General features: G+C 40.8%; 3 protein-coding genes across 4 annotated transcripts; all 3 read left to right on the forward strand.

Annotated features, from left to right (window-relative positions):
• On the forward strand, nt 1-4,319 carry LOC147049332 (hyaluronidase-2-like). Its single transcript, XM_085924681.1, has 3 exons — nt 1-417; nt 1,155-2,107; nt 2,327-4,319. Exons 2-3 carry the CDS (start codon nt 1,184-1,186, stop codon nt 2,801-2,803), a joined length of 1,401 nt encoding a protein of 466 aa, XP_085780807.1. The 5' UTR covers nt 1-417; nt 1,155-1,183; the 3' UTR covers nt 2,804-4,319.
• A 160-nt stretch (nt 4,320-4,479) lies between these two features.
• On the forward strand, nt 4,480-7,063 carry abhd14a (abhydrolase domain containing 14A). Its single transcript, XM_085924682.1, has 5 exons — nt 4,480-4,835; nt 5,283-5,562; nt 5,684-5,799; nt 6,185-6,420; nt 6,613-7,063. Exons 2-5 carry the CDS (start codon nt 5,300-5,302, stop codon nt 6,793-6,795), a joined length of 798 nt encoding a protein of 265 aa, XP_085780808.1. The 5' UTR covers nt 4,480-4,835; nt 5,283-5,299; the 3' UTR covers nt 6,796-7,063.
• Nucleotides 7,064-7,916: 853 nt separating this feature from the next.
• Nucleotides 7,917-12,314, forward strand: LOC147049334 (aminoacylase-1A-like). 2 transcript variants are annotated; one of them, XM_085925148.1, is made up of 15 exons: nt 7,917-8,037; nt 8,198-8,335; nt 8,502-8,566; nt 8,734-8,838; nt 8,922-9,016; nt 9,127-9,203; nt 9,333-9,422; nt 10,038-10,094; nt 10,189-10,262; nt 10,339-10,388; nt 10,632-10,776; nt 10,852-10,920; nt 10,983-11,062; nt 11,376-11,436; nt 11,508-12,314. In XM_085925148.1, the coding sequence occupies exons 2-15, from the start codon at nt 8,209-8,211 to the stop codon at nt 11,676-11,678; spliced, it is 1,266 nt and encodes a 421-aa protein (XP_085781274.1). In that variant the 5' UTR covers nt 7,917-8,037; nt 8,198-8,208; the 3' UTR covers nt 11,679-12,314. The 2 variants fall into 2 exon arrangements, with proteins under 2 accessions (XP_085781274.1, XP_085781275.1); XM_085925149.1 differs by lacking the exon at nt 11,508-12,314 and having other exon boundaries at nt 11,285-11,418.
• The last annotated feature ends 1,192 nt before the right edge of the window (nt 12,315-13,506 follow it).

A 13,506-nucleotide genomic window follows, 5' to 3' on the forward strand; every position in this document is an offset into this window, starting at 1 on the left:
GCCGACTCAGTGGACAGCAGCGATTGAGGAACCAACGAATCTTACTCCAAAGGGGGTGGACTTTTCTCATGGCGTTATCAATAATTGACAAAATATTGGTTTATCCCAGTCAAAAATTCTATTTTAGAAGAAACGTTCCTTTTTAATTACCAAAATTAAACCTTTTGTAGTCCGAAATTGAGAGGAAATTATAATTTGATCAATTTGATTCTACTTGTACACCCCTACAAGTTTGGAGATCGAAAATCTCGTCTGTTAATGAACAATGTAGTTCCCGTCAGCACTCCTGCTGCGGTCTCTTTCTCAGGGTCCAAAGTTTGATGCGTGCCCTCCCCCTTATTATGATCAGCATGCACTGAAGAATTATGACGGTCATATTTCTCATGGCAAGCCCGTGGAAAAGTCATTTATCCATCGGTGAGTAGAAGAAACTTGAACAGATCGAACGGGGAAAGAGGACGTACACGTTGAGCTAACTCAGCACATTTGGAAGATCCCGCTCGGAACTAAACTCGGTGGTCAGTCCATTTAAAACTAGTCAAGCTGTCAAAATAAATACTTCTTGTAAAGATAAGGATAGTGAAAGATATTTAGATGTTTCTGGAGTTCAACATCACAGCTCGTTTCCAAAATGCAAATGATGCGTTCAAGTACTGCTGATGACTAACGTTTAGTACTTTCGTAAAATGACGGTATCTTCGATCATTTTATACAAAATAATTGTATCTTCATATTGGATTTAATCGATTTTACGGTTTCATAATCGTATGAAATACTCTGTCAACGCAGCGTTTAAAAAAAAAAAAAAAATCAGGAACTCTACTACCCCGGTATTCATATGAAATAGGAACCGACCCTGACCATTTTAGCTAAAATTTGCGAATACTTGATCCCTTAAACGTCATTAAAACTGTCTTTATAAATAATTTAAAGTAAACCATAAATATACCACTGAGGCTCAAAGCTTTTCAAGCACTTACAAACTATACATGGATTTACTACAATTGTAATTTAAATTTAAAATATTTCTACTTGAAATGCAAATGGGTGAGATTAAAATGAATAGCTGAATTTGTCAAATGGCAACAAATGGGTCCGCTGTGGAATTAGCTCTTGACAAAAGGAATATTTGTTCTATATGTTCATTTTGGCAGAGTCACAGGAGAAAAGGTGAGGGTTGGCCATGGAGGCTCTCTGGCTGAATTGCGTGATCCTGACCGTGACAGCAACATGGACGGGTGTATGCGCAACACACACAAAGCAAACAAGATGGCCTTTATATTCCCAGACACCGGTTCTCCAGGTTTGGAATGCCGCCACTCAGGACTGCTTCCCGAGGCACGGTGTCACTTTACCTTTGGACCAGTTTGACATTGTGGCCTCGCCTAACGAGGGCTTTGTCCGACAAAATCTGACCATATTCTACAAGGAGCGCCTCGGCCTTTACCCTTACTACGATCACGATGGCACTGCGGTTAACAAGGGCCTTCCGCAGCTTGCCAGCCTGGTTGAACACTATGAAAAGATGCCAGAAGGTGTACAGAAATACATCCGGGAGCCAGGAGCCAAAGGTTTGGCTGTTATCGACTGGGAAGAGTGGCGCCCGCTGTGGATCAGGAACTGGGATTCTAAAGACATCTATCGAAGTAAATCGCGGGAAATCGTTCTGAAGAAGAACCCAACGTGGAGCCAGGAGAAAGTTGCAAAAGCGGCCCAGCAGGAGTTTGAGCTGTCGGCTCGTAAATTCATGTTGGAGACGCTGAAACTTGCAAAGAATTTGAGGCCCAATCAAGTGTGGGGCTTCTACTTGTTCCCGGATTGCTACAATCACGACTATAGGAACGGTCTGAAGAACTACACGGGTCGCTGCCCCGAGTTGGAGATGGCCCGTAACGACCAGCTCAACTGGCTGTGGATGGAGTGCACGGCGCTTTTCCCCTCCATATACATGGGCTCCGTGTTGCGCTCCACACGTCACGGGCGCCTCTTTGTGCGCAACAGGGTGAAGGAGGCCATGCGCCTGGCATCTGTTGGGGACGAATTGGCGCGCCCGGTTTTCGTCTACACCCGCCCCACGTACATCAATCAAATGGATCTCCTCACTGAGGTCAGTTGGAATCTTGTTACATCACAGTCACAAGTGCTCAAGGGTCAGGTGTGCAGGTGTGCCATAAAATCTCTCCGTAAGTGTTTATGTAAGTGAGCGAGTAGAATTTGCTCAACTCAATTTGAATGCTGAAGTTCCGATGTTTTTAGCCGTGCCAGGTTTGAGGTCGGTAGCTGTCAAGCGCCCAATGTATGACCTGCGTGTGGCTGCATTTGACAGACAGATCTGGTGTCCACCATCGGCGAGAGCGTCGCACTGGGAGCGGCGGGAGTCATCTTCTGGGGAGACTCGTCCTACTCGAGCGAGAGCGGCTGCTTGACCCTTAAAGACTATCTCAACGGAGCGTTGGGCCGCTATCTGCTCAACGTGTCCACGGCAGCCGAAGAGTGCAGTCGCGCACGCTGCAACCTGCACGGCCGCTGCCTGCGCAGTCAGCCCGACGACGAGACGTACTTGCACCTCAGCCCGTCCACGCACAGCATCGCTCGGCTGAACGGCCGCCTGAAGGCGAGCGGCGAGCCCGGTCAGGCCGAGCTGGCTCTTTTCCGTCAACACTTCCAGTGCCAGTGCTACACTGGTTACCAGGGGGAAGCCTGTGCTCTGAGAGCCAAAGGGCAGAATAAAGCCCCCTCTGTTGTAGGAATATGGCCGCTTTGCATTTTACTCCCGCTTGGACTCCTCATTCTTTTACAGTGAGGAAAAGAAACAACTTCAAATCATTCTAGTAGGGCTGTTTGACATGAACTCGCTCCAAGTTCCTGAACAATACAAATACTGCTGAATCACGACTTATCTTGTACATTAGCCAGATTTTCCAAATGTGGTCTTATTTTTCATTTCCCCTGCCGAGCATCAGACTAATGCGAGTGTGAGTCAGTCTTCACGACAAGCTCTCCAAATATTCGACCACGTTCTACAGCCAACTGCTCATAACGTTTGAAATTCATACATTTCTCTCAGGCCGCGTGCACCATGCTGTCCTTGACCTCCAGATGGCGATGCATACTCTGTTTTGACCTGAGTCTTTTTTTTTTCTATAGTACATTTCAAATTGTTGCTTAATCACTTTGACTTTGTCTAAAACAATTGATGATGCCAGAAGGTGGCGAATTATTACAAATCATAACTATGCAGCATCAGCTTCTATTTTAGAATAGTTTTAACATTTCAGAGAACACATCTGCATTATCATTTTTGTCCCGTATGGTAACATGAGACTCCCCATTCCGCAGCCCCCACCTCGCCATCTTTTCACCTCCAAATTATTTTCCTGCTAGTCAACATGAGTGATGGTTCTCAAAAAAGAAACAAATCTTTATATCTACCTTTGTTTGGTGGGAAGAAAAATGCTTGACCATGACATGGCTGTCCGTGCTTTTTATTAATAATATGAAACAATGTGGCTGGGCCTGAACTGTTTTATTTGAGAAGTGTGATGTTGCAGTCAAGTTTCTTTGTTTATAGATGCCATTCAAGTTTTTAATGCAGTGTTCATCTCAGCCTTCTATCGGTTTACAGTATCTTGCACCAGACCAAACGCCTTTCACTTTTTCATAGGAAATTTGTACGAGTAAAGGTTATGAAGCCTTTCAATGATGAATATATCCTTCCTTGAAGAGTTGTGAATGATGCATCTTCTCGTCCTGCTTTGTAGTTTGTAAAATTAACAAACCTTTATTGACCATTCTGACTCGATTTCAATTTAAGTATTTGCATGTTTCCTGTCTGAATTTCTGCTAATGCAGCTGTGACGACAGCGACTACTGAAGCTACATTTTCATACAACACACGGTCTATTTGTCATTGTTAGTTAACCGATGTGTACAATAATAGGTTCTGGATTTATTCTTGATGCCAATGGGCAAAGAATTTTTAGTCACCTAAATGTGTTAGGAGCGAAAGGAATATCTCAAATGGTATGATGCAACAAAATGTTTACAATGCTGCAAACTTTATGGCATACTGCACTTTAACACATTTTCTGTTGAACAAGAGGCTGCTGCGTAAAGTTTGTACAGGGATGACAAACTGCATTGTGTATGGTCTTTTCATTTAGTATTTACATTGTTTTTGGGGAGTGTTTGCAAGTTTCGTTTTCCTCACATACATTGTCATAGCCTGAAACCAAACCAGAAAACTCCCCAGGCTTTTAATTCAGTATCTATTTAATTTTTTTTTTTTTTTTTTTACATTAAAACGCATCTGAATGTGACTTGTACAGTATTCATTTCTTAAGTCTGCGTACTTCTGCGTATATTATTTTCTGAACAAAATCATTTTTCCCCAATCATTGTTTTTTACAGGTTTGTGCAATATGTACAGGAAATGACGTGACCCACTCGGCCGGTTGTTATGTGCAGCACTTAATATAGTTCGTCATGAAACAAAGCTTTAAAGGATATTTTTCAAACACCACATCAGATATTTCATATAGAGCAATTTTACGTTTGTGATCGTGTGTTTATATGACAGCAGTTAACACAAATGTTTTTGATCGTTCTTTTACAAAAGAAACCAATACGCACATACGTTACGAAGCTTATATCGAAGATCGGCTAGCCCGCATGAATGCTTATTTCGAGGTCTTCACATTGCTCACCAACGTCAATACTCTGGACTAAAAACAGCTTACATTCACCCTGCAAGTTTGATTCGGGAGATATGACGGCAAAGAAGACAACATTGTTTTTTCGTCAATGAGTGTCCTTCAGTGTCTTCCTTTATTTCGGTATGTTTGACTGAGGTTCTAGTAATTAATCTTCAACATCCCATTGAGACGCATAGCATACGTAGCTGATATAACGTTAGCTGGCTTTCATCTGAAGTCGGGATGGGTTGAGGTATTTAACAATATGATTATCATTATTGTATTTTGCAGTGGTGTCGAAATACACTGCATCGTTAATCGTATTTTGCCTCTTAACCAGTACACCTAGATGCGGTTATACACCACTGCAAACTATAACCATATCTATTGATATTATTTGAAAGACACCATATATTAATTTTACGTCGGAATCGTTTTTTTGTGGCCAGAAATAATTGCCAGTAATTCTTAGATGTTAGCATTGTTCTAAATATGTGATTAGGTAACAGCATTTATTTCCTTCCCAATTCATATATTTGTTTAGGAGTTATGACACGTTTCATACATTTGGTATGAATAACTTTCCAGGTCGTTCATCCGCTAAAATGATGTTCCTGCGCAATCGTATGGTGATCCTGGGCATGGTGTTGTTGGCCACCTTATTACTGTACCTGCTACTGCCCTCCATACGTCAAGGCAACATGGAGCCATCCCTCAACGCACAAAGACTCGGGCTCTTGGCCACATCCCCGCCACCACTTCCCAACGTCAATGTGTCAGTTCGCACAGGACATCTGCCTGGGGACCCGCCACTCTTTTTCCGTGAAGCTTTGCCCATTGACGGAGCTGGACGACAGATACTGCCCAGGTGAGCTCACGATAGCACAACTGACTAACATCTACCAACGGTTCTTTAACCCATCTAAACTTGAATTATTAAAGTCAGGTGGAGTCCCAGATGAGAGATGCAGTGTCATGTCTAATTGCAGGTTACAAGTGGTACTTTTGCATGGTCAGGCCTTCACATCAAAAACATGGGAAGAACTTGGTACCATGGCCCTTCTTGCTACTAATGGATATCAGGCTTTAGCCATGGACCTGCCAGGTACAGAAATGATTAGGGATGTTCGATACCACTTTTTTTCTGACTGAAAAGTAGTCACAGATACTAAGTACAGATACCACTAGTGATACATAACATCTTCCCTCAAAACAGTCTGATAATTTTAAAGATCTGCATATCCCAATATCGATACACATTTTCCTTAAGATTATAAAAATTTTAATTAATGGCAATTTTCTATTCTATTTTCTATTGTGACTGTTATTGTACAGTCATACCCGAGCAGTAATGTAACAGTGGTATGAATATAAATATATTCGCAGTGCGCCCTCTTGTGGTTTAAAATAAGATGACAATGGTCACACTCTATTTCACTTGTAAATCCTCCCTATATGTCTGTAATCTCTCTTTAATACCTTTTTTTCAGGTTATGGTAAGTCGCCCGACTCTGAGAGCCTCAAGACCGATCAAAGTCGAGTGGACCTGCTCTCCAGGTTCATGGAGTCACTGGGTGTGAGGGCGGCGGTGCTTGTGAGTCCTTCCATGAGTGGCCATTATTCCATCCCATTCCTCATGAAGAACAGCGGACAGCTGCGAGGATTTGTTCCCATAGCGCCTGTCGGTACTCGAAGTTACACGCCACAACAGTATCAGAATATCCAGGTGAGGAAAGGTACCGCAATGCAATAATTTAATGAGATCTCATTACATAATAACACAGGTAATAAAATGTACTTTTCATTGGCTTTGGCAGTATATATAGTTTGAAATTATTTAGTTTTAAGTTTGACTCTTCATCTTTGTGCAAAGGTAACCAATGACAGTCATATTTTGACTTTGTAATGTACTCTCCAGACACCTACCCTGATTGTGTTTGGGGCCCTTGACACTAATCTGGGCGCCCAGTCTCATAAAAACCTTGCCCAGCTTCCTCATCACACCGTGCTCAAGCTGGATGAAGCTCGCCACGCGTGCTACATGGACAAACCGAGAGACTTTCACCAAGGGCTGATCGAATTTCTCGATAAGTTGAAGTGAGATGTGCTGCAGCAAAGATGGACGGGAAAACATGAAGGAGGTACTTGACTTTGCCTGGCATGAGCTTGCTTTGGCAAAAATAGGATTACAAAAAAAGTCTTTATGTCGCAAGAGGAAGAAGCTATATGATGTGGATAAAACTGAAGCAAAGAAAGCTCAGATTTCTGACTATATATAATTTATTTGTTTTCATCATGAAATAATTTGTGCAATAAGCCCCCACTTGTACAGTTGCGTGACATTTTTTTTTGCATGCCAAAAAATAAAAGGACAGTTTGCATCAGTGTTGCCATTTTTGTAGGTGACATGAAAAATGATTGCTGTAAATTGTGCAAAATGTAGCCACGGCAAATGCATGTGCTCTGGGAAAAGCTAGTGGTCACTCTTTATTTTAGACATTCCAGACGTGTGCAAATGTAAAACAAAGCAAAACAAATGCTCTCGGCAATGGAAAATGCAAGGAAGTTCATGTTGAAAAACATGTTTATGATAATAAAATAAAGTTTAATATACAGTATTTGCAGCCAGTGTGGACAGTTATTTTTAGGATACTTAAATCAGTTGCTTTTTAATTTACACCTACACGAATTTAGAAACTCTGATTTTTTTTATGCATGTTATTGAGCGTTACAGTATGATGAAATAGTTTTACGACGGGTGCTGAGCTTGCAGAAAACACAATTTATGTCTCTTCACCAGTAACAGGAAATAAACGTAATTCCTTTCAAAGATGCAGAGGGCAACATTTATGAATTCACAGGACCTAAAATGTGTGGCAATACAGTGGATATACAAGTTTTGCTTGTTACAAACGTGTTAGAGACTTGTTACAAAACTTGTTTTGTGTTATGTAACGCTACGTTAAAGACTAATTGTGTTTGGTACATTAGAACCGTATATTACGGTAAAACGTTTGCAGGATTTTGGGATGATTTCAAAATAAAAGCAGTTTATAAGACCGTGTGACACATTGTGCACAGTTCAAACATTAACACTGCATTATTTTCGTGGGGACGGGGTGCTAATTAATTCAAAATGTCTTACACATAAAGGGTTTTGAAAATTAATGTAAAATCATTGATCGCAAGATATCTGACAAGCTTTTATTTCGAAATGTGTTTTCCGACTACCTTTACCGTACAGCTGAAATGAAAGGGGAAGCGAATCTAGCTGCGTGCTCGTGTCAACACGTCTCTTCTCTGGAAAGGCGCCCGGTAGTCAATTGACAAGTGAGACAGTCTGGTAAGTATTTGTGTTCACTTGCAAACAACATGAAAATAAACCGTTCGGGAGGAGTCACCTTAAGGTCATCGCTCGTCGGCTTGTCAATTACACTGCTAACAGATTTAGCTCGAACCAGCCGGCCCGTTACCGTTCACGTTGCCTGTCTGTCTGTTATCAGAAGACGTCAATATGTTACCTGACAAAGATGGACCAGGGGTAGCAGGTAGACAAATGTGTCCCGAGGGTGAAGAACCTTCAGTTAGTCTCTTCAGAGAGTACCTCCGCCTCAGGACGGTCCATCCAGAGCCAGACTATGGTGAGTTTTCAACTTTAGTTGACATGGAGGAAATGTCACAGCGTGTCTAAACAGTTGGCGCAAAAGCTTTGTGCGCCCCTCACTGAAAATTAACAAATGGTCATCACTGTACCTTTTTAATTTACCAGATGTTTGTGTTGAAATAAATTGTTCTTTCTTCTCATAGATGGTGCGCTAAGGTTTCTGGATCGAATTGCGGGGGAACTTGGACTGCCCATCAAGAAGATAGAGGTGAGGTTTTGTCATTTTTCTCAACTTTGGTACCTTCCGAGGATTTCACCTCGACAGTTTAAAGTTCATATAGAATCTACCAAATAATCAGTAAATGATTTGTAATTTCCCCTCGATCATAATGCCTTGCACCAATTTTTATGATCAGACTTGGTTTCTCTTGGCAGGTTTGTCCAGGCAAAGTTGTGTCCATCTTGACCTGGCAAGGGACAAATCCCAACTTGAAATCGATTTTATTGAACTCCCACACTGATGTTGTTCCCGTTTTCCAGGTCAAGCGCTATAGAAAATCATTTGAAGGTTCATGACTGTTTCTAGACATATTCACATAGCGATTTGTCATTCTCTTCTCCAGGAGCATTGGAAATACGATGCTTTCAGTGCTTTCAAAAATGCAGACGGCAACATTTACGGCCGCGGCTCGCAGGACATGAAATGTGTGTCAATTCAGTGGGTATAAAAAAAAAATCCTGGACCACTCTTCCTGCATATGACAGAGAAATCTTTTTCTTTTAGTTCTTGTCAACTATCTTGCAGACTTCCATTTTGCGTCTGCGCAGGTACATTCAGGCTGTGAGACAACTGAAGTCAGAGGGGCAGAAATTTGCACGGACTGTGCACTTAATGTTTGTTCCTGGTAAGTATTCGTTTGTGGCTTTTATTGGATTTAGTTAATTAGATCTTCAAGAACATTGTGGGCATGATTGGATCTGGTCGATTGTCATGCTTTTTCCTATTTTAATGTGTATTTATTTTTGTCATGCAGATGAAGAAGTTGGTGGTGAGAAAGGCATGGAAACATTTGTGAAGCATCCCGAGTTCCAGAAATTAAACATCGGCTTTGCCCTAGATGAAGGTAAATGGATAACACGGCAAGTTAACAACAACCCCAAGCTTCACCCCTCTGAGAGTGCTCAGTTACTTATTTGAAAATAACTAGGTTAATGTGTCACCACGGTTCTGAATTTCATCATGGCGGCATGTGCTGCCATATTTTTCCTGGAATGACCTTTCATCTTGATGCATGCTTTTATCTATCCGAGTTGCAAATTTTGAATTTGATCCCAGTGAGATGCTTATGTATAAAGAAAATGTATATTAAGCAACTCACTGTTCCTCCATTTTGCATTTTTAACACTATAGAAATACTTGATTAAACAACAATATGAAATTCGTTTTGGAGGAGACAATTTAAACGCGCCTTAAGCTTCATAAGCAATTTCAGTTTCCCGTGAAGCTGAATGCATTTCTCACAACGATTTAAATGATGTAATAATCATTAAAACGAATGGTTGTCACTTTTATCTTTGGCCTCCCACTCGTTCCCATTATCTCACTGTTATTGCTATCCACAGATTTTATTGTAAGCCAATTTGAAAATATGATACGATGTGACCTAGATGATTTGGATGGATTTCAGTCATTAGATGAGCGGTTCTACTTTAGTTTCTACTCCATATCTGCTCTGTAGGTCTGGCCAACCCCGGTAATGCTTTCACCGTCTTTTATGGAGAAAGGAATCCCTGGTGTGAGTACAGAATTTAACCTTATAATAAAAAATAAATAGTTTTAAGGTGCCCAAATTGATGTTAAATCAAAACAGTGTGTCATCGTCTTTCTAGGGATTACCATCCACTGTCCTGGTAATCCCGGTCACGGTTCGAGGTTTGTGGAAAACACGGCGGCTGAGAAGCTAGTGAGTGTCTGGAATTTTGTTCTTGACGTTTCTTGAAACAGATGTGCACAATACTGACTATTTGTCTCTCTTCTAGCGCTGCATCATCAATTCTTTCCTGGCTTTCAGAGAGAAAGAGAAACACAGGCAAGAGTGGATGATTTTTTTTGTGGTTATTCTTATTGTTGTTAGAAATCTTCAAGCAGGGCTTATTTGAATACAAATAGTGAAGCAACACATAGGCAATATCACAATACTTAATGAAACTCCTCTTTGTGTGTCTCTATGCCTGTATTATACTGCCCCCTAGTGGTAGACACAACCGTATTTGAATTGTCCAAAATGATTTTTTTTTTTAAGCATATCATTCTCATCTCTCCTCAATTCCAGGCTAAACACCAGCCAGTGCTTCACACTCGGTGATGTCACCTCAGTCAATATGACCATGTTGAAAGGGGGTGTGGCCTATAATGTCATTCCAGCTGAAATGGATGTCAGCTTTGACCTGAGAATCCCACCAACAGTAAATCTACAGGTATGTTCTTTTTCATGCTGGTGGAGGTCTGTGATTGTAACTGGTCAATTTTTTTTTTTTTTTTAATCACATCAGGAGTTTGAGAAAGTGATCCAGGGGTGGTGTAAAGAAGCAGGCGATGGTATCACGTATGACTTTGCTCAGGTAAGCTCTCAGATTCATTACTGCTGTGGCTGCTGCTGCATGACAGCCGTTGTTTTGTGCAGAAACACATGGACCAGAACATTACGTCCACACACGAAAGTGACCCCTGGTGGAGCGCTTTTAGTCAAGCCTGCAAAGAAATGTGAGTTTCATGTTCAGACTTACCTTTTTTTTTTTACACACACAATTTATATTACTCTAAATTACTCATGTTAATGTCCTGCAAGATCAGCACATTTAAAGGTGCACCTCAGGAATTTAATTACTTGAAGGTTCCCCGTTGCATAATACCTTTTATCTTATCATTAATCCTGGAAATCACACACATAAATTTATATATTTAACCCTCATTTGTCTGGATTAGGTGGCAATGTATTTAGGCAACTACATAACAACAAAATGCGGTCGGTAAAGTTTGACCCAAGGCATCATGTGTTGAAAATGGCACGCTGCAGGGATTGGACTCTTCAGAAGGAGATATTTCCCGCTGCTACCGACAGCCGCTTTATCCGAGCTGTGAGTATTTAGTTTCCCTATGACTGTTCTTTATCATTTATTTTTTTGCTGATTCCATTTATGTCTTTAAGGTCGGGATTCCTGCCATTGGATTCTCCCCAATGAACCACACGCCCATCCTGCTGCACGACCACAACGAATTTTTGAACGAACGCGTCTTCCTGAAAGGTATCGACGTGTACAAAAAGCTCATCCCAGCTCTTGCCAATGTATCCGCCTCCCCAGATGAGGCCCAAGGATAACCAAAGATTAATCACATAGACCACAAATCAAGCCTTGGCAATCTTGATTGCTTTATTAGATCTCAGGTTTATAGTTTTTGGAATTCATTCTCACAGTTAATATGCTTAACTTAAAAGATGCATCCGCTATGGCAATTTGTTTGTCTGACTGTTTTAAACTCATTCGGCACAGATGGCGAATATCTATAATTGAAAAAGACTTTTTGAATCAACTTTCCACCACTAGTATTTTATTTAATAAATATATCTGATTCCATGGGCAAATTTTCATTATTTATTTGTCACACTGACATGAGTTGGAGCAAGTTTCCCAACAACCCGCAGCATCAATGTTTAACCTCCAGCCAGCCATCTGCTTTAATAAATCGCTGATATTCATAGCAAATGTCATGTACAGTACCTCATCATTTAAACACTTTTTTTTTTGTGCGATCCTCTGCTAGTTTGAGTATAATTTGTTGCATTGATTTAAACATTTTTTCCCCAAAATTGCTTGAAGAAAATGCATTATCAATAATTATATTGCTTGGTTATTCATTGTAAATTTTTAATGGAAAAAAAAAAAATTATAGATGTCCAACATTGTTCTTTAATGTATTCAATAACTGCTGAGTTAATGAAACACAAATGATTGAATTATTTTATTTATAATAATGAATGATACTAGTAGCTGCAAGACCCTTTTTGGTGACGTCATCACCACTTATTTTATCTGCAGTGCTGTTTACATGACGCACAAGTTCATTTTCACAGTTCAGCTCCCTTTTGTGAGCTCGTCCAATTAACCGCGTTTGTCTCTCCAAGGAAAACTGGCAGGAAGGCTGCGCAGTCAGTAATTAGTCTCGGCTCTCCCCAGGACATGACAGCTGTATTAGCACGCGGGGGAGCCATCGGGGACGTGACTTAAAGCTGAACTCGCATCCGTCCTCCTCAAGCGGGCAAAAGAGAGGTGCAGTTATTGGCTTTGTGTCAAATACATAAAAATAAGGTCACCAACCTGTTTGAAACTGAGAAGCAAATGGCCAACAGTTCATACGCACTTCTAAAAAAATAAAAATAAAAAATAGCCATGCACAAGTGACCTTTAATGATATGATAATGATATATTAGGATGAAAGAGTCAGAAAAATATTATACAAAAATAAAGTAAGGTGCGTTGACTTTAACTCGTATCATATCTGCTTATCATACTGTAAGTCTTCCAACTGAGTGGCATTTCGTTCTACTGCGATGGCCCGCTGTGCCATGCCACGGCACCAACAACAACTCTATGAAATGTCATGCAGTTGCTGCATTCAAATGTCCACAGGCCTATGTAGAAATAAATCTCAAATACATAGTCCCACAAAAATATTAATATAAAACTGTGAAATCCCATACATGAATTCAACGTAATTTATAATAAAGGCTGCCGGCAGTTTCGATAAGCCAGAAGCGAAACTGGGCTGGTGTGCATGCATCACTAGAACAACAATGCTACATCACAGCTACCAATTCTTTTGTACCACTAACACATTGGAAGACAATAACTAATGATATTAATATTCTTCCTCTTGCCTCCCTCACCTAGAAAGTGTAAGCCCCATGTAAATTGTATGTCAACTTTAGCATGTTGCATTTGATCATTGATTCCCCTTAATTTCCTTTACTCACACAAAAGAAGCAAATATCTGGCAAATACTCCAGTGTCATGTACATCATCGTGAGGTCTTACAGGCTGATTTCCACGCTCTGTTTGTGCTGATTCGGCATGGTTAGCGAGATCCCAGCCTCTGCATCACAATATTTCACTCTATAGGCCTAATAATCATGCAGCCTGAACCTCCGT

Source organism: Syngnathus leptorhynchus, chromosome 11 (genome assembly GCF_054491065.1).
Source record: "Syngnathus leptorhynchus isolate UIUO chromosome 11, UIUO_Slep, whole genome shotgun sequence".
NCBI classification, from domain to species: domain Eukaryota; kingdom Metazoa; phylum Chordata; class Actinopteri; order Syngnathiformes; family Syngnathidae; genus Syngnathus; species Syngnathus leptorhynchus.

Excerpts from the sequence above, each read along its gene's own strand:
- abhd14a (XM_085924682.1), top strand. The coding sequence starts at position 5,300 with ATGATGTTCCTGCGCAATCGTATGGTGATCCTGGGCATGGTGTTGTTG. Across the intron at positions 5,800-6,184 it reads TTTAGCCATGGACCTGCCAG|GTTATGGTAAGTCGCCCGAC; the intron begins GTACAGAAATGA and ends CCTTTTTTTCAG. Across the intron at positions 6,421-6,612 it reads AACAGTATCAGAATATCCAG|ACACCTACCCTGATTGTGTT; the intron begins GTGAGGAAAGGT and ends TGTACTCTCCAG.
- LOC147049332 (XM_085924681.1), top strand. The coding sequence starts at position 1,184 with ATGGAGGCTCTCTGGCTGAATTGCGTGATCCTGACCGTGACAGCAACA. Across the intron at positions 2,108-2,326 it reads AAATGGATCTCCTCACTGAG|ACAGATCTGGTGTCCACCAT; the intron begins GTCAGTTGGAAT and ends TGCATTTGACAG.
- LOC147049334 (XM_085925148.1), top strand. The coding sequence starts at position 8,209 with ATGTTACCTGACAAAGATGGACCAGGGGTAGCAGGTAGACAAATGTGT. Across the intron at positions 10,095-10,188 it reads TGGAGAAAGGAATCCCTGGT|GGATTACCATCCACTGTCCT; the intron begins GTGAGTACAGAA and ends TCGTCTTTCTAG. Across the intron at positions 10,921-10,982 it reads TCACGTATGACTTTGCTCAG|AAACACATGGACCAGAACAT; the intron begins GTAAGCTCTCAG and ends TGTTTTGTGCAG.